This window comes from Dicentrarchus labrax, unplaced genomic scaffold, assembly GCF_905237075.1.
Source record: "Dicentrarchus labrax unplaced genomic scaffold, dlabrax2021, whole genome shotgun sequence".
Taxonomy (NCBI): Eukaryota; Metazoa; Chordata; class Actinopteri; family Moronidae; genus Dicentrarchus; species Dicentrarchus labrax.
Window position 1 is genome coordinate 4994208 of NW_026136707.1, and position 24351 is coordinate 5018558.

The window sequence follows — 24351 nt, forward strand, 5'->3', positions numbered from 1 at the left end:
TCATCTGTGCCTTCCAGAAATGTCAAATCAATGTGAAATCACTATTGCTAAATAGATCATTTTTATTTAGGGGAACATCCTAATTTGGGTTAAAAGTGCTGTGTGGACAAGAGGTTACAAAAGCAAAGTGAGTTAGTTGGCTTGGGTTTTGCTCTAAGCATTTGTCACAAAAATGTATTGCGATGCCTTATACTGTTTGGCGCCACCCTCCATAACTGTTGTAAATGCTAGTAGAGTCTAGAAACGAAGTTCAGAGTACCAGAGTTTAAAAAACCAGTAATGATGGAGAGTTTTCATCAACAAGCCCACTGTATAACCTCCCCATAAAACATAACAAACTTATTTTGTGCTATTGTGAATTGTACCAATCATACTTTTAGATTCTTACATATAAAACAATGTTCTGAATTAATCCCTATGAGCAAATATGTAACTTGATACAACAGTATAACTGCACAGGGAATAAAATAAAAACAAAGGTTGTAACTGCAATCCTTGGGGACGCTGATGAGCAAACAAATAAATAATTCTTGTTTTCTTCATTCACAAAACGTTTACTTCTAGCAGATGTGTGTGATTTGATGTGGTTTACGCTTTTTTGTTGAGCTGGGCTTTTTGCCAGTTGGAGGCCTACACTTTCCCTGTTGAATCACTGACACATTTGAGGCTCATGCACTCTGCACACAGACCCACGGTGCAAACTGTTGCCTGGTCCTCCACACTACAGACCAAAACCACAAGCAGGATGACTGTGGCTTCAATGGTCAGAGAAAGCAGAAGGGTCCACAAAAACAAACATAAACACTAAGACACTATGATAAATAAACCAGTTCACCTCTATGAAGCAGAATAAACAAAAACACAGACTTCCACACCTTCGATTGAAATCATGTCTGGTCTCTTTAAACAAGTGTTTTATACAAACTTTAGGGAGTGAAATGGTGGAAAGCCCAAAATGGAGGCCTTGGCTGAGGTTTCAGAGCGACATGACCATACAGTGCTGTAATTATATGTGCTGTAATGCTCTGTTGATCATACTGGTGCAGAGACACATAAGAGTCCTTATAAAAACACAGCCTTTCCACAAACCGTGACCAGAAAACATAGCTTTGCATTGTAAACTCTCATAGTAAGAACACAGGCGAAAAACCTCTCAGTCCACAACATTAGAAGGCTGCAGCCCGTAAGAAACACAAGTAACGTTTCAGAACTCACAAGCATGTAGAATCACCAGTTTTATTAAGGACAACTTAATGTTACAATTAATTGTCACATGCACCATCTGCTTCCACATGTGGCTTTATCACATAGTGGCAGGATAGTATGTGTGAACTGTACTGTGATTATCAGCAAATTGGCTTTTGACAGGGGCGCCTTTGTGACTTGGTGGTCAGACAAACCATGAAAACCTAAAAGGGAGCTGGATTCAGAAATGTAATGACAAGAGTTTAGTATTTTCTGCAAACTGACTGCGTGTTTATTGGTCATAGCAAGCTTCAGGTCAAATGAAGTGTAGCAGATTCCTCCTTGTACCCTTGATAACAAAAACTGTGTATGTTTCAAAGTGATGTAAAAATAGAGAAAATTATGATTATATTGCTTGCACATGTGATGGACAGATTGTGGCACCTTAAAAGAAAAGTACTTAAAAAAATAATTCCAGTTTATTGCAACTAATTAGCACAACAACACAACAAAATACAGTAGTTTTGCAGGTGTTTGGTCATAAACCAAGGTACTGGACAAATTACAATTTTGATCTGATGATGGCGGATGGTGGTGGACATCAGTGCCTGTACTGAATAATGGCAACCTATCTGATAGTTGATCGACATGTCACTGAAAACCACTAGAGGAAAAACAAACAGATGGCTACATCATTTGGGAGCCACAAATGTCTGTGTAAACTTTAGAGAAATATTTCACTGAATATGCCTGCTGGTGGCACTAAATGAAAAGGTAAAGATCATCAAACTCATTAAGATTCATCCATTTGTACCAAATTCCATGGCAATTCATCCAATAGAGGCTTAGATATTTCAGTCTGGACCAAAGTGGTGGACACTGCTATCCCTATAGAGCCGCGCTGCTAGAGAATCAGGGCCAAGTTGTAATTAACTGCATCTATCCTTTAATGAAAAACACACTGACAACATAATAGCAAGAGAATTTCAAACGTCGCTGATTCATGTTCTAACTATTTGACAATATCTCTGCCAGTATGATTCTACAAGCAGGATATTTCTAATGGCTGCGACACTTGATTGATCAGTTGGAATGTCCTTTGTGCCATTGTTTCAGACTGAATCACAGGCGAGTTGTTGATTCAGACACACACTTCCTCCTCATCTCTTCCTGTGCTTTACTGTCGAACTGCTCTCCTCTGCCAATCAGGAAGCTCTCTAGACCCTAGCTATGAATGTTTCTGTGAGTCAAGTTATTCTCTTCAATTTGCATTGTCATTGTATTACTTTATGATAAGGCCACGGTGCCTCTAATTTGACTGAAATAGTGTGATGATGTTTTATTATTTCCTGAAGATGAGTCAATAGTAACAGTATTGGATTTTTTTTTAAATATCTGCTGCTTAATCTGCAGATTATTTTCTTGATGAAGACTTCGATCAGTTGTTTGGCCTATAAAAAAATCTGGAAACTGTGAACAATCAAAGATATACTTGAGCCGAAAGGGACGTCATCCAATGTCTTGTAAGACCAAGAAAAGGAGAAAACTCTCACTTGTAAATGAACTAATAATAAACCTTTGTGGACCACAATCTACCATAGGAATAAATAAAATGATTTGTCTTTTGGTGTATCTTCACCTTCAAAACACAGAGTCAAAAAACACATAGAAACCTTATTGTGTTGCAGTAACAAACAAGCAGTACAATTATACCTTCATTTTTATCATTTTTTATGAAAAATAGCTAGAAACATTGATCATAAAGCTCTGCAGCTGCACAGTGACATTCTCTTCAGCCTTTTGTCGGTCATTAAACATGTCAGTGACATTTAATTACACCATTGACCCTTCTGATGTTTTGGTCCTAATTCTTTTTACACATCAGTGCATCATCTTCATGCTCATTATCCCACCATGAAAAGCTAATTTCTTTAATCACAAAGCCTTTCTTCTTTTTTCTTGATATTGCCTTAAAAGACAAATTATTTCTGTCCTCCTCTTTCAGGGTCAGAAAGTTGTGGGAAACGCTGCTTTAAAAACAGATTCATAAGGAACTTTGGTCACTGCGTTTTTAGCTGATCTTTCCATGATAAAACTATGCAAAGGCCAACACTTCTTCATCCATATTTATTAGCACAGAGAGTTCCTAAAACATATACAGAGCAGGCCATGAGGTCAAGAGCCTTTGAAATCTTCAGAGGACCTTAAAAAAACAGAAACACTCTCCACTGAACTCTTACAACAATCACAAACTGTTGCTGTCAGTGTTGTCTCTGAGCAGAATAACTCTTTGTAAGGAGAAAAAAGTCAGTAATTATATTAAGCAAGCAAGCAACTATTAAATTGGGTGCAAGACTTCGTTTCTGCAGTCTTGATCCTTTCTCTAACACTTATTATGTCTTGGACATGTGTTGATCTTGGTCGATGCTAGACTTTGTCTTGGCTATTATAATAGGGGGCCACCGCACTACAATATGACATCCCACCTGAAGAAACTTCTGTATGCAATGAGATTGTATAGAGCTGATATGCTTTTGACTAATGGAAAATGTTCATGTTGCAGCTGTATCAGTGGTTTATTCTTAGTCTTCTTTTATCATTTGTTTTCTTGAGTCAAAATAGGTCAAATAGACCTGAGTAATTCTGGTTTTGGTCTTAAATTGATATCAAAACCATCAGGAACTCAACTGGTTTTACATGTAAAACCTGCAGGTTTTACAGGATAAGTTTGGTGATATTCTGTATTTTTCTTATTTTCAACAAAACCCATGAAAAGACCAAAACCAACAATGAACTCATCCTACTAACAAATGTTGTTTGTGTAGTGAAAGTCTGATATAGCTTATTCCTCCCTTACATAGAGCTCTATTGCTGATCAAAAACTATTAAAAACACATCAATTAGTCACATTGTTGCACTGGCTGACATGATAATTTTATGATGATGAACAAACACAGTTTGTAGCTGCCATAAATACTGAACAAATGCTGTACTATAAAAAACTACAGCTGTTTCTTAAGAAATTCCCCGGCCTACCATTTTTGGTTTTGGTCTTTTCATATTTGTTGACAGATAAAAAACAAGAAAAATAAGACTCATCCTTTAAATCTGTAGCTGAAAAGAAGCTAAGCTAAAATCCAGCAAATATTAACATACCAGTAGTGTGTAGTCACACTATAATTATATATTGCGTCACTGCTGCTGTAGGGTGTCAGAATGCATTGTGCACATCAGGATGTACTTCAAGTGGGGTGACATATGCAAAAAGAATCTGAACCTGTTTCAAAGCTTTGCCAAACTTTACAGTCTGTCTCTCACAAGCTGGTTGATCATTGGTGTTCAGATCTCCAATCACTCGTTTGACTTGTAGTTTCTTACGAGGGGAAACAGCCGATCAGTCTACAGCCACGAAAGGGAAACGCTGAACCGCTACAGGCAGCTAAACCTGCCAAGTCATCACAAAACTCTGCATCGAACATCGACATAAACACAGATGTTCACACACAGACCTTGTCTGTTCCATGTACCTCAACACACACATGCAGGCACACTGCTTTCTTTTCTTTCCATTATAACCTTTGTTTTGGCTGAAGACTGTGCAGATTGCTTACTCTTGTGGTCTTGACCCTTGTGGTAGGGGAGCTGCTGTCCAAACCCAGTTGGAGAGGTGTGAAATCAAACCCCATCTGCTTTGGCAAAACCTACCATGAGCAAAGAAGCTGAATGAGCAACAAAGTCTGCAAAACCCAATTCTAAACTTATTCTGAATTGAACAAGACCTACTGTATAAAAACAACTGTAGCAATTCAGTGTTTTGTTGATGTATGTTGGGTAAAATATGGGCTTCTTGGGGGGTCTATGGCTGCAAACAAGATTGCACCGAATGTCTGCGGTGTCTGAATAATATCATAGGAAGCATCATCCTTTACTGAGAAACAAGGTTTAAGAACGACATATTTCATACTGCGGATAACGTTCCCATGCAACAGCTTTAATATGAGTCTTTAAGTCGTGGCTGTATGAAAGAGAGAGCAATTTACAGTAACAGACTTTAACCATGCTGCATCTGGTTTTGATTAAGACAACACTTCGAATGTGACTGGATGGCAGCTCTTTTTTTTCTCTCCTCGCAGCTGCCACGATACAGCAAGCTGGGAACCATTTGAGCTGGCGTGGCCTTCTTTTTTTCTGTTGTTGTTGATGTTTTTCTGCCATTTGTTTTCAAGATTAACCTATAGCACGATTTCTTCTCCAAAGAAAAACAAGGTGACACCTGGTAGATTTACCAAAGACTCAAGTGTTGCTGCCTGCGGGGTGGTACAAACATTGTGCAAGGAGAATGGGAGCTGCACACTGGGAGACAGATGTGCATCTCAATTAATACCATGTGGTCAAGCGTCTGTTGTAACTGAGGTACTTAGATAACCAGGATATACTTGGCAAAACAAGAACACAAGCAGCCACAGCAGCAGAGTACCACCGAGGCAGGTAGAGTTCACCAGAATAGTTATCAGTTATTATCTCTATTGGTTTTCCTTTTTTATCTCTGTTTCCAGGAAGTCCAGCCTGGGCCAGTAAATTCCTAAAAGTTAAACCCCATTGATTTAAAAGCCTACCTCTGGCACATGGTGTGCTGCCTTTCTGGAGGACGAGGTGGAAACCTGCAACTTATTAAAGTGATCATTTTAGAGCTTTTTTTTTTGTTTTTACACATAGCCCCAGAGCTCCTTCTCTCTCTCTCTCTCTCTCTCTCTCTCTCTCTCTCTCTCTCTCTCTCCAGATGGGCCTCATTCTGCAAACATCTGGAAGTTAAAGCCTTATTTTCTTCACTCAAAAACTTTAGCCACGTGTGCTACCCTGAAGGTGAACCCTCGGAGATGTTCCTTAACTTAGTCTCTTTCTCCATGCTTTTCCCAGCAGTGTCACAAGACTGAAACAGTTTCAAACCCCACAGGTGGTGCCATTAATTCACTAAGTTGGTCCGCCTCGTGGCTAAAGACAGATGCAAGTAGGCCCTGCAGAAAGTGCCCTAGTTAATTGAAAACCCTGGCATGGCTGTCTGTATTGTGCAACACATTAGCCTCTAGGAGCTTTTCTGTATGACACCTGCATGTCTGTCCAACACAACAGGAAGACTGGGTCGAAGAGCAGACAAGAGCCAGATACAAGTCACCACACAGGACATCCTGGGCAACACTGTGGGAGGGCAAACACTGTCAATGGTAGTAGGGAGTGAAATGGGTCCATGGGCCTGTCATCTTGTTTGAGCATGATGTTCCAACTCAAGGAAACCAAGTAGAGGGGAAACTGTTAACACTTTTCTTTTTCTGGATGCCCAGAGGCAAACAGAAGCAGCGGGAAACACAGCAGGTCTTCTGCGAGTCATAGAGGAATATTTTTTTTATCATAGTGAGGCTTCTCTAAGATTTTCACTAACTGCTGCAAACGGATTTCAACTATTTACCACTTAATGAGCAAGAAAGCAATTTTGTTGTTAACACATTGCAAAAGCAAAAGTTACCACAGAGTATCTTGTCAGCACTTTATTGACGCCGTCTTTGAAGATAACATGCTTTTCCCATTACTTTTTAATTGACTACAACTCCCTAGTTCATTATCATCTGTCTCCAACTAATAATTTCATCTCTTTGGTTTCTTTCAGTTTTCTTCTACAGGGCAAAAGAAGAACAGTTTTCAATAGAACCAAAACCCTGTCCACACAGCCCCGCAGGTCCTTGCTCTCTCTGTCTTCACTCATCTTTGCAGAGCACCAGGGGAATGAAAACTGGGACAAACAAAAGGAAGCCGATAGGAAACATCTTGCATGTAGATCCAGGTCTGCATCTCAACAGTCTCTTCCTCTGACATGTAAACAGAAGTGAGTTGGGAATAAAATCAGGCACGTTAAAGGAAAAGTCCTTCAACGACACCATCAGACCTATACTGACTTTACTACTCCCACTTTTTTTTTTTCCAAAAAAGCTTTTTGGCTTCTGTGTCCAGTTTTACAAAGAATCTTTTTTTCCAAACAGAGCTTGCGTTGTTTTGAGTAATGGGGACACTGACAAATGGTGATGATCTGTCATCCTGCCTTTCCTGAGCCTAGGTTTGTCTTTCAGAAGTGGCCTGGAAAATGGAATACAAAAAAAAGAAAATAAGTTCTCTAATAAAATGCAAGATGGACGACTCCAAGAGTCATAGCTTAACACAGCTGGTGGAGTGGATCTGGGTATCAGCTCAAGAAAAACATCTGAAGTTCTAGCAGTTTAGGTCTGTGTGGTGCCAAGCATGACACAAAGGCCATTTGTTTTTCGCATGCAAATTTTACATCTTGTATGGTAAACTCATGATATTTCATCTCATAACTGACAAAATAAACATTTTACGCTCCATCTGCACGACCAATTTCACTTTGGCAGGCATTAAAAAACAAACAAAAACATAAACATAACCCCATTTTCATTGCAGAAATGGAAATAAAAAGCGAGAAGCCCTCTGGGCCTTGAATTTGGTGCTGTATTTCCTCTAATTCTACGTCTCAGGTTTCACTTGGTTCCAGTCCTCCTGCATAGACACCACAGCAAGACATAGACACCAGTGAAAGCCCCTGAAATCTTAATGAACAATGTCTCCACTGCTGCTCCACCCACCGCCCCAAACACCACCCACCAACCACCAACATAAGCAACTTCAGGAAAGACCCTCACCACAGTACAAGTAGTCTGTGGTCACTCCATCAAGCCGCTGCTGGCTCCTCCTTCTGTTCCAGCCCCAAACCCCCCGACCTCTGCTTTTTATGATTGGTTATTTGAGCCAGAGCCCAATGAAACTGTACATGTTCCACAGCCAGAGCAGAGCGAGCGACCCAAAACCCCCGAGCTGGAGGACTGCAGTCGAATCTGCTCCAAATTACTTGCACGGCTGCAGAGCACATGGGGTTGAAGGGCTTATATAAGCCTGTGGTAGGAATATTCAACCCGTGTCACCTTCTTTTAAATTCCCTGTGCTCTTTGTCTTTTTTTATAACTATTTTAGCATCACAAATAGAAGCTCGGGGAGTAGAAAAAGCTCATTTTTTATATCTACTTTACTTACATAAGGAAAATGTACTGTATGTCACTGATGTATGAAAAGTGTGGGATGAATAAACAGGATTTCCAGTGACCTTATGCAACATTTTACACGTAAATAAAAGTCAATTTTCCAATGTGCCACCCATTACCACACACAAGTAAATTACATGGAAATGCAGAAACCCTACAGCAATAACTATTTAGCACCAAATGTCACTAAACTAAAAGAAAGCAAACAGCCACCTCTGCAGCTCCCAGCTACCTCCAACTAAACACTTACACCAAACACTACATGCTGCTGCTATCCACCTACCTAAACCTAATTATTCAGCTAAATAGAGTGGGTTGTAGCTTAAAATGGAGGAGAAAGAGGAAAAACTTGGCAATATAAAATTGTTAATATAGCATTAGCATTAAAGCTGATGTTGCTCCAAGACCATTGCGCTTCATTGATCTGTTTGTTCACTCCGGGTGAATGTACGTAGATTATATCATGGGACTCAGATACAGTAAAATCAGCTCCTGTATCATTTCCATCACTGTAGTATCTGTGATTGCCATGGTCATAAAGTTGGGAAATTTCAAACAGCAGCAGCAAACACTCAAGTCATTCTAAAGTTAAGACATTTCACTCAAAACCTCAAATGTCAAACAAATGGTGTATCAGGAGGAAAAGACAGGGATTCACAAAAGTCATGAAGATTCATTCTCTGGGAACCATGAATGTACCAAATTTTGTGCCAAATCATCTTGTAGATGTTGAGATATTTCACTGGACCTATGCCGCTACATGAAAAGTCAGGCAATGGCAAGCCATTAAATCGATGTATAGATGTATTGGGATATTTCAGTCTGGGCCGAGCAATCCACATAGCCAGGCCTCAGTCCATGCTTCAAAGGATAACACAAAGACCTCACTTAAATAACACAGGATTGGTGTGTGGCCACTGGGTTTAAACTTGTCAAGAAAAATTGTGGCCTTCAAAAGACAACATGCAGACACTCTGGGTACCCTCTATGGTGTTACAATAAATTCTCAAAATGTCCAGGCACTGGGGGATCAAATTAACACTAATGCATCTTACCTCAGTTCTCTCTTTTTTTTCTATGTCAACCTCGTCTCTTTGTGTCTCTGGCCTGTGTCATCTCCAATCAAAACATATCCAATAGCTGGCCTGAGCTTGAGTCCTCTCCTGGACAACAGATGGTATGTCAGCCAGATCTCCAGCTGTCAGACAAGAGACGGGTTTGTTTTGCTCGACCAGACAAAAAAAAATGGGTCACCATTATACCCCTGATAGCTGAAACAGTCCGGAGGAGGGCAGACACATTTTCAAGGGGGAGATGCTATTTTCCACTAATGAGGATCTCATATGAGGACACAGAAGAAAAACAAAAATGGTTTTACTGAGGCACAATTGTGTTATTTTTCAAATGCAGAATTCAACTCATGAAACCAATATATGTAAATAATGGCACAATGCTTTCAGGAATACTTGGAAAAGAACAAAGGAAAGTTCAGTCTGAGACTTCCTGGCGATTTTTGGTTGCCAGAGCAGATGTGAGGTCCAAACCAGGTGGCTGAGATTTACTCTGATAGTTAATCATATCTTGCCTTCCTCACAGCTGTTTTTTTATGCCTTAAATGGTGCCAAAGTCTCCTTAATCAAAAAACCTTCAATCATAAGTCACAGACAATAAGTGTAAAAGTGCAAAAATGCTGAATTTACAGGGTGAATTTACAGCCCCACCGAGGAAAAGAAATGAGGAGTTTGTTGCCAAAACAGTACGCCTCGATGTACAGCAGTTAATCATTTTATAGCTCTAAATATACAGGGGATCGTGACCGTAAAGGTGTCAGTCAGTTTGTCAACAAGCGACCATGAACACTCCTTTTATGTGCAGTAGTTTTTTCTTAAATATGGTGCTTCTATCAGATCTTTTACTCATTCCTAAAAACTGCACCGCCTCAAAAAGATAATCAGTGAAAATGAGGAAACCATCAGTTTAAAAGCATCTTAATCATATTGCTTTTTATCAGCAGAGACTTACATATCAGAGTCTTGTAAACATAGTCCTCATATACGTGCACAAAACAAGCCTGAAAGCCTATCTGCCTCTCGCATCTGCAGAAAAAAAAACACTCTGCTTCACCTGATTAACTTCACTGACAGGACATGAAAGTTTAGTCACCATCGCACACAGGATGTCACACAGTTGTATGGACTGCAGCCGCTTCGCTGCCACGTTTCATTGGCTTAACTGTGACCTGAACACAGACCAAGAGATGGATCCAGAACTTTAAGTCTGAACCACTTAATGAAAACCAAACACAACAGAGGCAGAGGAGCAGGAGGAGGAGGCGAGCACTGAGGAAACAGCAGACCCACTCCCAGCAACTTCCTCCACAATGAATCGAAAGAAGAGACACTGCCAGAGGAGCACAACTTTCGACTCAAGCACTCTCTCTTGATAGAAGCTGGAGAGATTTTCAAAGCAGAGCCAGAGATGCCAGAAAAAGTCAGTCAGGCAGGAAATGTACAGCAAGTGCATGAAGTGGTGACACAATGCCAGGAGTTCATTAGAACAAGTGGTTTAATTCCCTCACTGATAAGTGTAATGTTATGTCTTTATATGCTGTCGTTTAATGAACAGACAGGTGGTTTTATTGTTATAGTGTGTTAGTCGGAGGTCCCTTCACATAGCGCATTAATGATAGCAACTAAACTAAACTGTGTGGAGAAATCTGCCAAAAATGGTAATGAAATGTGATCTACACACCAAGTACAACTGAGTATATTTAGTTAAGTGCTAGACCAAATTTTGAGGTACTTGTACTTGACTTTACTTGAGTATTTCTTAAGCAGATACACTTCTACTCCACAACTTTTATTTGACAGCTATTGCAAATTAAGTTAAGTAATTATAAATACAAAACATATGATTGTCTTCTAAAATATGACACATTGTTCAGATAAAACTACTCATTTGCAAGCATAAATGTACTCATGGCTACTTTCCACCACATGTTTTTAAGAAGAATTTAAAATGCAGGACTATTATTACTGCATAGTTGTATTTCTACTTTTACTTGAGTAAATGATCCGAGTACTTCTTACTTTTACTTGTTCACAACTATCCAGCAAGTGCAAGGTACCATCTTTTAAAATGACTTATAGCCCTAAAAGATCTGTAGTCTCCGCATTTCAAATTAAGTTCAAAGCAAACAACATTCATAAAAGTAACTGTAAACTCACAGCAGATTGCTACAGTTGCACTAAAGGGAAATTACAGGACTTTTTCGCAATGCTCTAACATCTTTTGGGGACTGTAGTAGACATGTTGCGCTATTTTCCATAACAGCACATTCCCATACAGCACCATACGCGACAACGCTACATCATTTTAATATGTAAAGTTATGTGTCACGTCTATTAACCAGTAACATGAACCATCATACTTGTCTTTGGCTTTTCAAATACACCGACAATTCTCCGTGACAATCCCGTTTGGTTTTCATTTATAATCACTGACAGCATTTCACTCACCTTGCCGGCCAAGAACTCCTGGATTATCTTGTCGCTCTAATATCTCACTTACACTTTTCCAAGGACGAGACTGAGAAGGGGAAGGAAAAAAAGCGTTTGTTTCAAGGTCTCACACACAAATCTTCAAGCGGTATAAACATTGAGAAGAGTGTAAAGCGAGAGAAGGAGACCAGTCGCATCCGCGAGGGAGGGTCCTGAAGTGGAGCCAAAGAAACTGGAAAAACTGTGACCGTAATGAGACTGGTGCAGAAAGGGGGGGGATGAGGCAAAGAGGAGATTTAGGAAGGTCAAGGGGGATATTGAGAGTGGTGTTTTTGTCTTCAGCAGACAGACCTTGATGTATAAGTGTGTGTGTGTGTGTGTGTGTTAAATGCTCCAGTGGGATAATACCTGATGGGAAACAGAGGAACTTTGGGTCTGACTCCTGCAGGTGGAAAAATAATGCTTATTTAATGTCTATGGAGATGATGCATAGCCACAACATCAACATATTTAAACAAATAGTTTGACTTTTTGGGGAATTATGCATATTTGCATTATTGCTGAAGGAAAGTGTTGATACCACTTATGTATGCTGTATAGTAACTATGAAGCTACAGGCAGCAGCTGGTTAGCATAGCTTAGCACAAAAACTGAAAACAAGTGGAAACAGCTAGCCTGGCTCTGTCCGAGGGCAAATAAATAAATAAAAATCTGCCTTCCAGCCCCTCTGAAGCATTATTTGCCGGACTATTTCTTGGCCGGGAGTAGTGACTACCGAGAGTCTCCGCTGTTGCCAAATGGACAGATGAGAGTGGTTTTGATCCTCTCAATTCTCAGCAAGAAATTGCAAATAAGCTTATTTTCCGCAGTGTCGAACTATTACTTGAATGGACTTCAAGGTGTTGAAATGGAGCAAATTCTAACCAGAGGATGGCAAAAGGCTTAAAAAAAGGTGAACAAGATAATCTGGTATCATTAATATTCACCAAATTTCACTGATGTCTAGCCAGTAACTGTTAACCATTACATATTGTTACTTTTCTGCTTTTGTACGGAGAGGAAAGTGGACACCTGAGCTTTAAATTGATTTGTGTTGAACATTTCATACATTTCATTCCCAAACTATCAGCATTAATCTGCTGCTGCTATATCACTCATCACTTTTTCCACCAGATTTTGGAACCTGGCTGCAGTGATTTGATCCCACTCAGCCTTTCAGAGCATCAGTGAGGTCCAAAACTGGTCCTGGCTCGCAGTCAGTGTCCCAGTCTATTCCAAAGGTGTTGGATGGGGTTGAGGTCGGGGGTCCGTGCAGGCCAGTCTAGATCTTCTACACAAAATTCAAAAAGACATATCTTTATGGACCTGGATGGGGATGCACCTTTTTCTCTATCCCAAAGCATAAAAAAAAAAAACTATTAAAACACCTGTCTGTCTCTCACACTCTCTTACTCGCTCACACACACTCTTTATTGACAGCTGAGTAAAAACCTCCTCTGAGATAACTGTCAGTCACTCTTTGCAGCCAGCAGTTGGAGAGCTTCCTCCCAAACAGTAGGCCAGCAATGATAACCAGCCTGTTTGGGACGGGTGTTTTTTTCCCCCCCTACTGAGTGCTGACACAGATAAACAACTCATGGATGGAGGCCTGGTGAAGCAAACATCCTCACTGCACGGAAACCAAGAGCAGGGGGAAATAAAATTGTTTCCTGCAGGCCACATAGGGGCTGACCAGCAGTCCCATGCTGAAGACACGGAGAGGGGGAGGTATCATTTTAGTGTTGCTTTTAGTTGTCCTTGTAAGGTCAGAAAAGGTATTCAGTGAAATAATCCAGGATGGAACTTTCTATTACACCCAAACAAACATCATTCCTAACATTCAAATCTCTGCAAACAAACCGTTAGCATTTGCACTCAAGAGTTTATCTCTACTAGTTTCATATTTATAATATGCCTGACAGTTGCTGCTGGTTTGAAATGTCAGATCCAGAGTTAAGAAGAATCATGTAATAACATATAATTGTGTGAATTAGATTTGGGGAGAACCTGCTAAACCAGTGGTTTTCAAACTGGGGTCTAGTGGCCAACAGGGGCCCTTGAGTGGGTTCTAGGGGGTCCCCAGCAAAAGGAGGAATATAATATTTTAACTTTTATCACAGTTTTTGGAAGTACAAGGGAAGAAATAGCCTTTTTGATTGATTTTAATTTATAGTGATTCTAAATTGATCATTGATTGACAATGAAGACTTTATTATCTTCAAACCTACAAATACTTTGAGGGGCTCCTGAAGACAAAACCCTCTTAAATTGGGGATCTGTGGTCTAATGTGCATCAATTGTGAAAGAAAAAGAAACAGGCTTTATTGGATCTTCTGCAGACAGTTAAAGGAAAATGGTGTCTCATTGTTTGGGAGGCACAGAGCCTGAACCTGTTTTCAGTCAGGTGTGATATTATCTGAAGTAGTGAACTGGCCTTTGACCTGGAATCTCATAAGGCAAATGTTGCAAGTCATTTGTTGAATAATGCATCCATCAGATATGTTGTGATCCAGCCATTAGATCAGTTCTGCTTCTGCATGCAAGTGTAAACCAGTAAAACGCCCCTTATTAACACTATTTATAGCATATGGCTTGTTGAATGTATTGTAGAAGATGATACTATTGATGTAAATAGATAGATAGATAGATAGATAGATAGATAGATAGATAGATAGATAGATAGATAGATAGATAGATAGTAACAACACAAACACGGTAACAACACAAGTAAGTTAGTTAAGTAAAACACGACAGGAGCTGCGGCTACAAGCTGCCGCCTGAGGCAGCGCCAATTATGCATCACACATTTGTACCAGGCATGCATTTAAAATAATCACTTGACATTCTTATATGTGTTTTATTTTTCTTGTGTCAAATACTGCCATCTACTGACATCTGGGTGTTTTATGGCTGCTACAACCTCTAAGTCACCACTGGGACGGTCATTAAAAACTCCTACATATTGTATTAAAAAAAGTGAGAATAATTAATAAATCCCCAGCAGTACCCAGAATTTTTCTTTATTCTTCTGTGATTGTGTTTAATTTGATTCAGTTTAGTGAGAATACTTTCCCATTATCTATAAAAAAAAGGTCACCTCCAATTAAAAGTCAACCAGTTGTAGAAATTAGCTTAATTACTGCACTTAACTATTATTTTGATGTACTTATTACTTACTTGTACGTGGATATTTCCATTTTACAGGGACATGTTTACTCCTCTACATTTAGCTCTCAGCTTTAGTGACTACAGATGAATAATTTACACAGAAAACCGATAACATGTTTCTAAAATCATATATTGTTAAAGGTTGAACTAAAACTTAAAGTATGGTTATTAGTTCCAGGGCAACATTAGTAGTAATGTTATAGTGAGAAGGCCTTTTTCTTCCACCCCTGTATTTAACATTAAATAATCCAACTGTAAATGTATTACAGTGCAAGAGAGGAATATTATATAAATTACATATATATATAAATGCTTCAAACTGGATTCTAATATCGGATTTAAGTAATAGATTACTTATTAAAATTATTTTTATGACGACTTGTGCTACCGGCACTCTGATTGGACGGAGAAGAAGAGAAAGAAGGCGGTAGCGACAGTGACGTGTTTCCGGCGTCATGTCAGCTTCCTGCAGAAACCGCATGGTTAGCTCCGAGTGGTACATTGAAGTCAGTGTTTTATCCCGTCTGCTGGGTTTATGATGTCGTTTTAATGAAACAAGACGTCTAAAGGTAAATCGGGCTTAATGTCGGATGTGTTTGTGTTTGAGTGGAAAGCGTTAGCTGACAAAAGGCGGTAAAAACAATGTTGTTATGTTGTGAGGTAGAGAAGAAGAACTGTAATCATAACCTGTTTAAAACCTGAAATAATCAATCATATAAAAAATGTATCAGTAGTTTGTCAGATTAGTGCCTGCAGAGGTATATGGCTGGGATATAAAAGTAAAGTTGATCTAACAGCTGGTAGTAATTCAGTAAAAACAAAAAGTAGGTAAGTTGTTTCTTAAAGGCAAATATTTTCTATTACAGTAAAGTCAGTTATTTTATTGATAAATCAATTCATCATTTGGTCAATAAAATATCTAAAATGTGAAAAAAGCCCATCATAAAAGTCCAAAACTCAAAGATATTTAGATGTAACATCCTCACATTTAAGAAACCAATCATTGTCCTTTTTGTTTGGTGAATTACTTAAACAATCAATTGATTATCAGAATAATGTCAATAACCATTGTATTGATTGACTAATAGATAAACAAACACTGTTTAAAAAACTGTTGGGAGTTGTGGTTTTGTTATAACACAACATGAAAATGTAAATCTGCTTGTTTATCTGACAGTAACCGAGAGGAGTTTGACATTCAGCACTGTGTGACGGTCTTTTGATGTGTTCAAGGACTCTTTTAAGTTCGATAGTTTAGTTCTTTCCTGCCCTAATTTTATTAAGTTGTCCAAAATGTTCACTACTATAAGATTTCCCAACCCTTTTAACCTGAGACTCCTTAAATCGAAGGCATAGGTTGCATTATGTATGTGTGAAAGTTGTGCCTAGATACCCAAAGATGTGTTTTTCCTTCTCATATTGATATTATTGTATAAAATCTTTAGTTGCTTGAAGAGGCAAAATTATTAAGTCATTCACAAGGGGGGAAAAAAATAAAATTAGATGCTTGGAGGGGTTTCAGAAACAAAGAATATATTGTGTTTTGCACTAGTAAATGAATCGAGTCTTAATATTCTGCAAACTGTCTTTTATACAGATGGCAGAAGTTGTACAAGAGAAAGGTCATGGTTTGAAGTTTGCAGAGCAGCAGCTCCTGCGTCATGGTTGGGAACACGGTAAGAATATCTATGTACTACATGTGTGTCACGCAACAGTTGAGCCACTGCCAGACTCGAGCGCAGGTTTCATACTCAGTCCACTCTGTCCTCAGGTAAAGGACTGGGGCGAGCAGAGAATGGCATATCAGAGGCTATCAAGGTCAAAGTGAAATGTGATAAAGGAGGGGTGAGTGACATTTGGTTTTATGCAGCATTTTCTCTTGTAATGGATTAATGGTGCACTGCTATAACTGTTCTGGTACCGTATCTATGACACTTTATTATTTGTAGACTCACATGTTGCTCCTCTCCATCAGATTGGCCATAAGGAAGGGGAGCAGTTTACCTTCCACTGGTGGGATCACGTCTTCAATAAGGCCTCTTCCAGTCTGCAGGTGGAGTCTGATCAGGTAAGTCCCGCCTACACAAAGCTGAACACAGTCAAATACTCAGTCACTTGTACTCAACACAACATGATCAGGAGCCTGAGCATATTTGTAATCTAAAGGTAGTGACTGATGTAGTCTTGCTATGTGTAAAAAAAAAAAAAAAAAAAAAAAGTTATTCAAGTTGAGTTGTGTACATTTGATGTTTGTTTTTTAATTTATTTTCTGGGATGATTTATTTCAGAATGAGGAAATAATCACTTGTGATATTCAGCTTTTTTCTTTTCGTTTATTAGTCAAACATTTGCAAAGGTTACCGCTGATTCATGCCTGTGAAATCTTCACTCACTGACACCTCCTCCACTTGTGAATGTAGCTGTATTTAGCTGCTTAGATGGTTCAGTGTGGGGATATTTTTAGGATCAGGTTGATGAATTTGAACCATATATGAATGCTATGTTCAGATCTTTCAACTCCAAACTTTCAACTAACAACTTATTTTTCCAACAACACCACTTCAGCACTGATGCGCTCCTCTTGTTTTGATAATGAGTGAAATCATCTGGTTGAGTCTTTGACAGAAGGTGACGTGTTTTCTGGTTTTTCTGTGTAATCCAGAACGGTATTCAGTTGAAGAAGGCAGTGGATGAGGATGAAGAGGATACGATGATCTCCAATAAAAAGCCACGGAAGGCCTCGCTGGCTAAAGCCAAACTTTATGGGTGCTTTGTCAAGGTAATCTGTCTGTTTGTTGTTTGCTAATGTAGGATCAATTATTTATTGGTTTTGGGGAGAAAAAAAACTTTACCAGCAATTTGACTGATTCTGGTCTGAACTGACAAAGATTTCCATGCTTCTCTCTCAGTCAGCCACACTGCTATCCGGTCAGGAGCAGCCAAAGTCTTCAGACTCAGACGACAGCAGTAGCTCGGAGGAGGAGGAGGAAGAGGAGGACGACCAGAAATTGGATCTCTCCAGCACCATCATGTAAGAGATTCATCTGCAGCAGCCTTCAGATTTATAGTTTTTGTTTTGTTTTTTCCATCAAAAGCTGCACAACATGTTAGCAGCGTCAACATGACTACAGCTGCAAAGCACTTTTTAAACTGTTATCTCATTCCGGATGTATTATGGTCAATTTCATTTCTTTATAATCAATCAGTTTTAATTTAGTCTGTTACTCATCCAGTTTGATTCATGTGCAAAAGCACCTTTTTAACATTTTTCAGAGTGCTATACAATGTAATTAATTCATTGATACCCAACAGGCTTTCTGATTCTGATCTAATGAAGGTGTGTGGAGGACGCACGGCTCACAAGTAAGTTCATCTAACTTTAAAAGAATTAGTCTCTCACTGCCTCTATTTGCATATCTCGAGGACCGTTCATCTAATCAACTTCATACTTGGCCATCCAAGGGAGTGCAGTGTCGAGTTTGGATGAGCGGTCCTCAAGAAAATTGAGAAACATTGCCCCCACAGAGCAGTTTAAACTAGTTGTCGACAGCATGGATTTTTTTAATTTAGCTGATGCTGATAATTTCCTGCTTGTCATGTCTGATTTATCAATAGTAATGATAAAGCAGTAAAGATTTCATTCATTTAATGTCAGATCTGGAAGAAAAAACTCCCGCAAATGCTGACAACTGCAGTCTATAGTCCCGTTTTTTAAATGTGTATTTAGAAAATTGTAATACATGAAACAATTGTATATTTTGTTTTTCATGTGTACAGTGTCCTTGGCCTACATTCAGTAAATGAAATATGATTTAACAAAGAAGCATAATAATTATAATAATAACAACGATAATAATAATAATTTGGGGCTTATGTTTTTCTGATTTCTGATGCATTTCTATTGTGTTTCTGTAGAGGAGCTCGGCACGGCTTGACCATGAGCGCCAAGTTAGCCAGGCTAGAGCAGCAGGAGGCTGAATTCATGGCTAAGTACGGCAAGAAGAGCCAGTCAGCAAGTGCTTCACCAGTATGCGTTACACCGTCTCCACCAACCTCCCAGTCATCTCCTCCTGAGATGCAGGAGCAGATGGACGAGGACTCCCAGAGAAAAAAGATGAAAAAGAAAAGATCCACTGGGAGCATTAATGTACTTAATGGTGATGAAGTGTCTGAAAGTCCTGAAACAGATGTTAAACCTAAAAAGAAGAAAAAGAAGACAAAGAAAGCCAGTGAGGACACTGAGGAAATAACCTATGCAGTTTCCACTGAGGAGGATGTGATCTGCATAGAAGATGGGGAAGCAGACCATTCCTGTAAAACAAAGAGGAAACATCAAAAAAAGAGAAAAAATGCAGAGCCGAACGAAGAAGAAAGAGCAGCTTCACCTGCAGCAGAAAGTCCGGAGGACACTGCTGAGCTGCAGACTGACACAAACGTGAGGAAGAAGAAGAAAAAGAAGAAATCCTCCAAACGCGACAGTGAACCTGCTGAGGAAGAGAGGAGTAATGATACAGAATCTAGCCAATCAGAGTCGGTTCCAAAAACCAAGAAGAAAAAATCTGCAGCTCTGTTGGAGGAAGCCGAAGTTGCACAGGAAGAAACGACAGTAAAGCAGAAAAGGAAAAAGTGTAAAAAGGACAAATCTTCTGTAGATGACAGTACAAACGAGGATGCACTTCCTCCAAAGAAGAAAAAGAAGAAGTCCAAAGAGTAGTATTTGATAAGAAATGTTTTGGACATTGATAAACAGGTTTATCTTGGCTGGTTGGTAAAGTTAGCATTACCTTCAATCAGCTGTGATGAGTTAATGTGCCAAACATGGATTGCATGGAGGCTGTGCTCTCTCATTTGACCTGGCCTGTAAACTGATTTAGATATTTTCCATTGATTGGAGAATATCTTATTAGTAATTCAGACCAGTAACCAGTAATGACACCCAGCAGTTGTGCCTCTTCTGCCTGTTAAACAACCTCACTTGTGTGCTATGAAAGAGTAGATTTTTCAATCAATATTGTCTGAACTGTGGAGTTTATAACCTGCTGCTGATGTTCAAGTGACTGAGGGAACCAGGTCGTTTGTTGGTGATGCAGACTTTTTAAGATTGTTGATTGTATACAACATGAAATGTGTTCAGTCGATCTTTTTAGTTTGAGCCTCTAAATCATTGATTTAGTGAGTCAATGGTCCCCACTTATCCGCAGGGTGCAGCCCAAACCCAGCTGTCTTACAAATCAAGTCAATGTTGACATTTGTAGGTTGGGACATGTGAAATCATTAGAACTGGTGCCAATTAAATTGCCTGTGTTGACCACTTTGTGTGGAAACTTACAATGAAATGTCAAGAATTCAGTGTAGTTTCTGCATCAAGAATAATTGTTTATTTTATTGTAAGGAAGAAAGACATACACATGAAATGGATGAAACCAATATTACATTAAAGTTTGAACTTTATATGCAAACAACATTTTATGATGCATCTAACTTGTGTGATTTCTTTTGTCAGTTTTATTTATATAGCCCAGTATCACAATTTGCCTCAATTGCTTTCACAATCTGCACAGCATACGACACCCTCTATCTGTAACCCCTCAAATTGGTTGAGCAAAAATCTCCCCCCAAAAAACCCTTCAAAAAGGGAGATCCCTCTCCCAGGAAAGACAGACACACCCAGGTTCACAAGTTTTCAGTGAACAGAAACCAGACATTGAACGCTTTAATGATGATGTGACATTTATCTAAATGTAGGATAACCTGGGAAATGTACTTTTATTGATTATTTCTAGCACAGCTAATCCCATGCAACATTAACCCACAACACCCAAAAATGTATTGAATTATTTTAAAACTTTAAATCAATGCCATCTCTAAGGAGAAAAAATGTGAAAGTTTTAGGTCTTCAACACAAATGGTCCTTTGATCTGACCCTGTGACCGTGACCAGATTCATTCAGTCATCCCCCTACCATAAGATCACAACCCCCCTAAACAAACATGTATACATGTACTACCCCACTTAAAACATTCATCTACCACACTGGTACGACACTTCATTAGCAGTTATGTAACTAGAATCGTGTAATATACTCATAGCTGCTATGCACTCATCATCTTTCATATATTTGTTGTTCTCTTTTCCTCCCCTCTAACAACAAAGGCCACCTACGAGCTGGAGAAGTTACTAATGAACAAGGTTGTTCTTGTGATGAGTTCTCTCTTCAAAACGACTTCCTGAGAGGGGTTCTGCAGTCTGATACTACGTTTTGCTCCAAAAAGCGTGGCCGCCTCATATGTGGGGATGCTCTGCAGGTAAATTGTATAGTAATCAAGTTATATATTATGCAAGTGAAAACCTGGCGTGTGACACCTACATCATTTTATTTGGGTATATTCCTGTTTTACGACTTGTCTCTGTGCTGCATTTGTTTTTGCCAGAATCTAAAACTTCCGGCACTGGAACCACTAATTTTAAACTTTAGCTTCTAGCCTTTTACAAACTATTTTGTAGTAACCCCATACAAACCCTTCTCATTTTAAGACTTTCCTGGCCGCAATTAATTTCAATGAAAATTCTGCAGAGCTGCAGTTCCAAATGTAATTTCCGAAGGTCAAGAGAGGGGGACGTCAAACTAAACAAAGCTGCTCTCTGAAGCACCGGTGACATTTAAAGTTTCAGACCTCATCAATCGTATGGTATTCATTGGATACAAGCATTACCTCTTCACACAATGTACTGCAACAGTGAGATTCACAGAAATGAAGCAAACTTCACAGCTTCAGTATTATCCAACCATCTCTACAAAACAGTATTGGCCCACTGTATTTTATGTGGTTATTAAAAACTTTTTTGATGAAAATTTCTGAGGGAGTAGGAAACTTCCCTGAATAAATCATGTTTAAAAAGGTCACACTGTTAAACAGCTACAGTACATTTAGTCTCCTGACACACCACACTACTCAAAATGCTACTAAAAATATTCCCAATGCAACAGTGTCAACATCTAAAATATGATGCTGCTATTTATATCTTTGCTCTTTAGTTATTTTATCGTTTCAGAATACCCAAAAATGCCACATTATGTTCTGTTTTGTAACTCCACATGTAAAATAGCCTATAGACCTATATCTTTCTGTCCTTTTTACACAAATAACTGAACTTTCTGAACTCTGACTTGCACCGGTAAAAAGGAGAAATCATGAAGTTCATGAGGTGAAGGACAGAAGATGTGTCAACAGATTGTCTCAACAGCTTACAACAGGCACAACTGACGTATTAAATGCATGCAGTGTTCCTGGATGTAAAATTACCTCATTACAGTACATGTTGAATCATCATCATATTCATAAAACAGAATAAATACTTCCCTTTATTCCCTGTTACACAAACTTTGACAAATATATAAGACCACATAGTAATGAGAATAAAATATGTAAAACTGACAGGAAGAACAGTAACTAGTTCATTTGTTCATTTGAGACTGAAAAGTTAATTCTTGGATGAAACAATTGCATGACAGCATCCATAAGCAATTCTGAACCTTTTAATTATATATTATATTTCACAATATTCCTTGGCAGACGAAATTTGCCCAGTTTTCTTTATTCATTATTCATCATTATTTATTATTTTCATTATTTCTGAGCATTTTAAGAACTTCTCATCCATATTGGCTTAAGCTTGAGATTGAAAGCATCAGTCTAAAAGTTATTCACTCACTAAAAGTAAGGAGGCAATGATTGTGGCAAAAAGTACTCGGATTCTTAGCTAAAAGTAGTTATCAAAATCAATGTAGTATACGTATACGTATTGTGCAAAATGGCCCCTATCTGAGAACGATATGCTATAAAGTGGATTAAAATCATGCATTACCATGTAAGCATCAGTTATTTTTTAATTGTAGCTGTTCTGTGATTGTCGATTTGTGATTTAGTTTTTCAGGAAGTGAGTACTCTGTTATTTCTAGCTAAAGTGTTGCTAATACAGCGTTCTAAGTATTCATTTATCATTACTGTTTGATTAGCTAACTTTTCTGTGTTTCATTAATTTACTCTTGTGAACTCTGTGTACTAATGTTACTCTTTTCTGGGCAGGATTCATTTACTGGAAAGTTTTAAAATTTCAGGATGACTCTGCTCAGCTCCGCATTCTTTCTCTCTAAGATGCTCATTTCCACTATCAGCTGCTGATTTTCTGCTGTGAGGTTGCTGAGGTTCATTTATTAACACACTGACTATGGTGAGAAGCACATCAGTGCATGCATTTGGTGTTATCAGAGAAGTATTATTTTCTCTAAGCCCACATTTACTTTTTTTAGACTGATTTCTGTCTTGTGGTAGCCTGACATAGGGGTCATTTTAAAAACACATCCAGAAGTTGAAAGTCGGCTGCAGAACAGCATTGCTTTGGAGTTAAGTATGTTTTATGTAAATGGTAATAACCAGAGTTTAGTTTCTTGCTTTAAAGGGTTATGCCTTAGCAGTCAACAGACTTTTAAGAAAAGCTAATGAATTATTGCTGTGATTTATAGATTATCTGTCTTAAGCAACTCTCAGATCTCTGCAAGTTGATTTAAATAGCACACTGAAACGACAACTGCCAAGAAATCCACTTAAAAAATGTAGAATATGCTTAGAAAATGTTTAGAAAAATAGTGTATCGTATTATAGGCTGTACAGGCTTGTAATCAGTAGACTAAAGCAAAAAACAAACAAAAACAATCCCTTAATGGCAAAAACAAAACCTACTCCTTAATGGCAGCAAGCAGGCACAATTCCGAGAAAGCTGAACTCATATATGCATTTTTCTTTTGTAGAAGACATCCCAGACTGACTCAGCTGGTCTAAATGTGGTGTAAGCTGCTATAACTGTTTATTGAAATATACTCTAGTGTGTTGAAATGAAACTCAGTGTAGATGATGACACTGATGCTCGCCACCAGGACACAAAGTATCCCCAAAAACACAGCCAACACACGAAAGTGAGAGTGTGCAGCTGCTTCACCATCTGCTTGTTATGAGGAAGCTCATATTCAAACCATGATTGTAATTATAATGAAGTAATTTGTTATTATTGTTATCATGGCTGCATGGAAAATGTACAGTCGATTTTGCATTGTAATACACTGATAAGTTTGTTTGTTTTTTGACATTTTTCTGACACCTAACAGTTTTTTCTTCTACTACGTTTGGGAGGGTTACTTTAAAAAATGTAATCTGATATAGTTACTTATTAAAGGTCCAGTGTGTATGATTTAGGGGCATCTAGCAATGTTTTTTCATTTATGTGTTATCACCTGAAAATAACAATCGAGCTGCTGTGTACAGTAGCCCGAAACGGACAAACCAAATACTGACTGTAGA

At 38.7% G+C, this 24351-nt stretch overlaps 2 protein-coding genes across 4 annotated transcripts in view; one reads left to right on the plus strand and one right to left on the minus strand.

Moving 5' to 3' along the window:
• The window catches only part of pear1 (platelet endothelial aggregation receptor 1), a 49246-nt gene extending 37223 nt beyond the window's left edge, over positions 1 to 12023 (minus strand). The window contains exons 1-2 of one of the 3 annotated variants that reach the window (XM_051407082.1): positions 11807 to 12023; positions 4797 to 4886 (exon numbers count right to left, since the gene is read on the minus strand). The gene's annotated coding sequence lies outside the window, so the exon portion shown is untranslated. Of the gene's footprint in view, positions 1 to 4796; positions 4887 to 9343; positions 9487 to 11806 lie in introns of all 3 variants that reach the window. The other 2 variants (XM_051407083.1, XM_051407080.1) reach the window with 2 other exon arrangements.
• A 3395-nt stretch (positions 12024 to 15418) lies between these two features.
• Positions 15419 to 20459, plus strand: gpatch4 (G patch domain containing 4). Its single transcript, XM_051407086.1, has 8 exons — positions 15419 to 15564; positions 16593 to 16671; positions 16767 to 16840; positions 16971 to 17063; positions 17658 to 17774; positions 17905 to 18026; positions 18308 to 18358; positions 18911 to 20459. Exons 2-8 carry the CDS (start codon positions 16593 to 16595, stop codon positions 19707 to 19709), a joined length of 1335 nt encoding a protein of 444 aa, XP_051263046.1. The 5' UTR covers positions 15419 to 15564; the 3' UTR covers positions 19710 to 20459.
• Positions 20460 to 24351: the final 3892 nt, after the last annotated feature.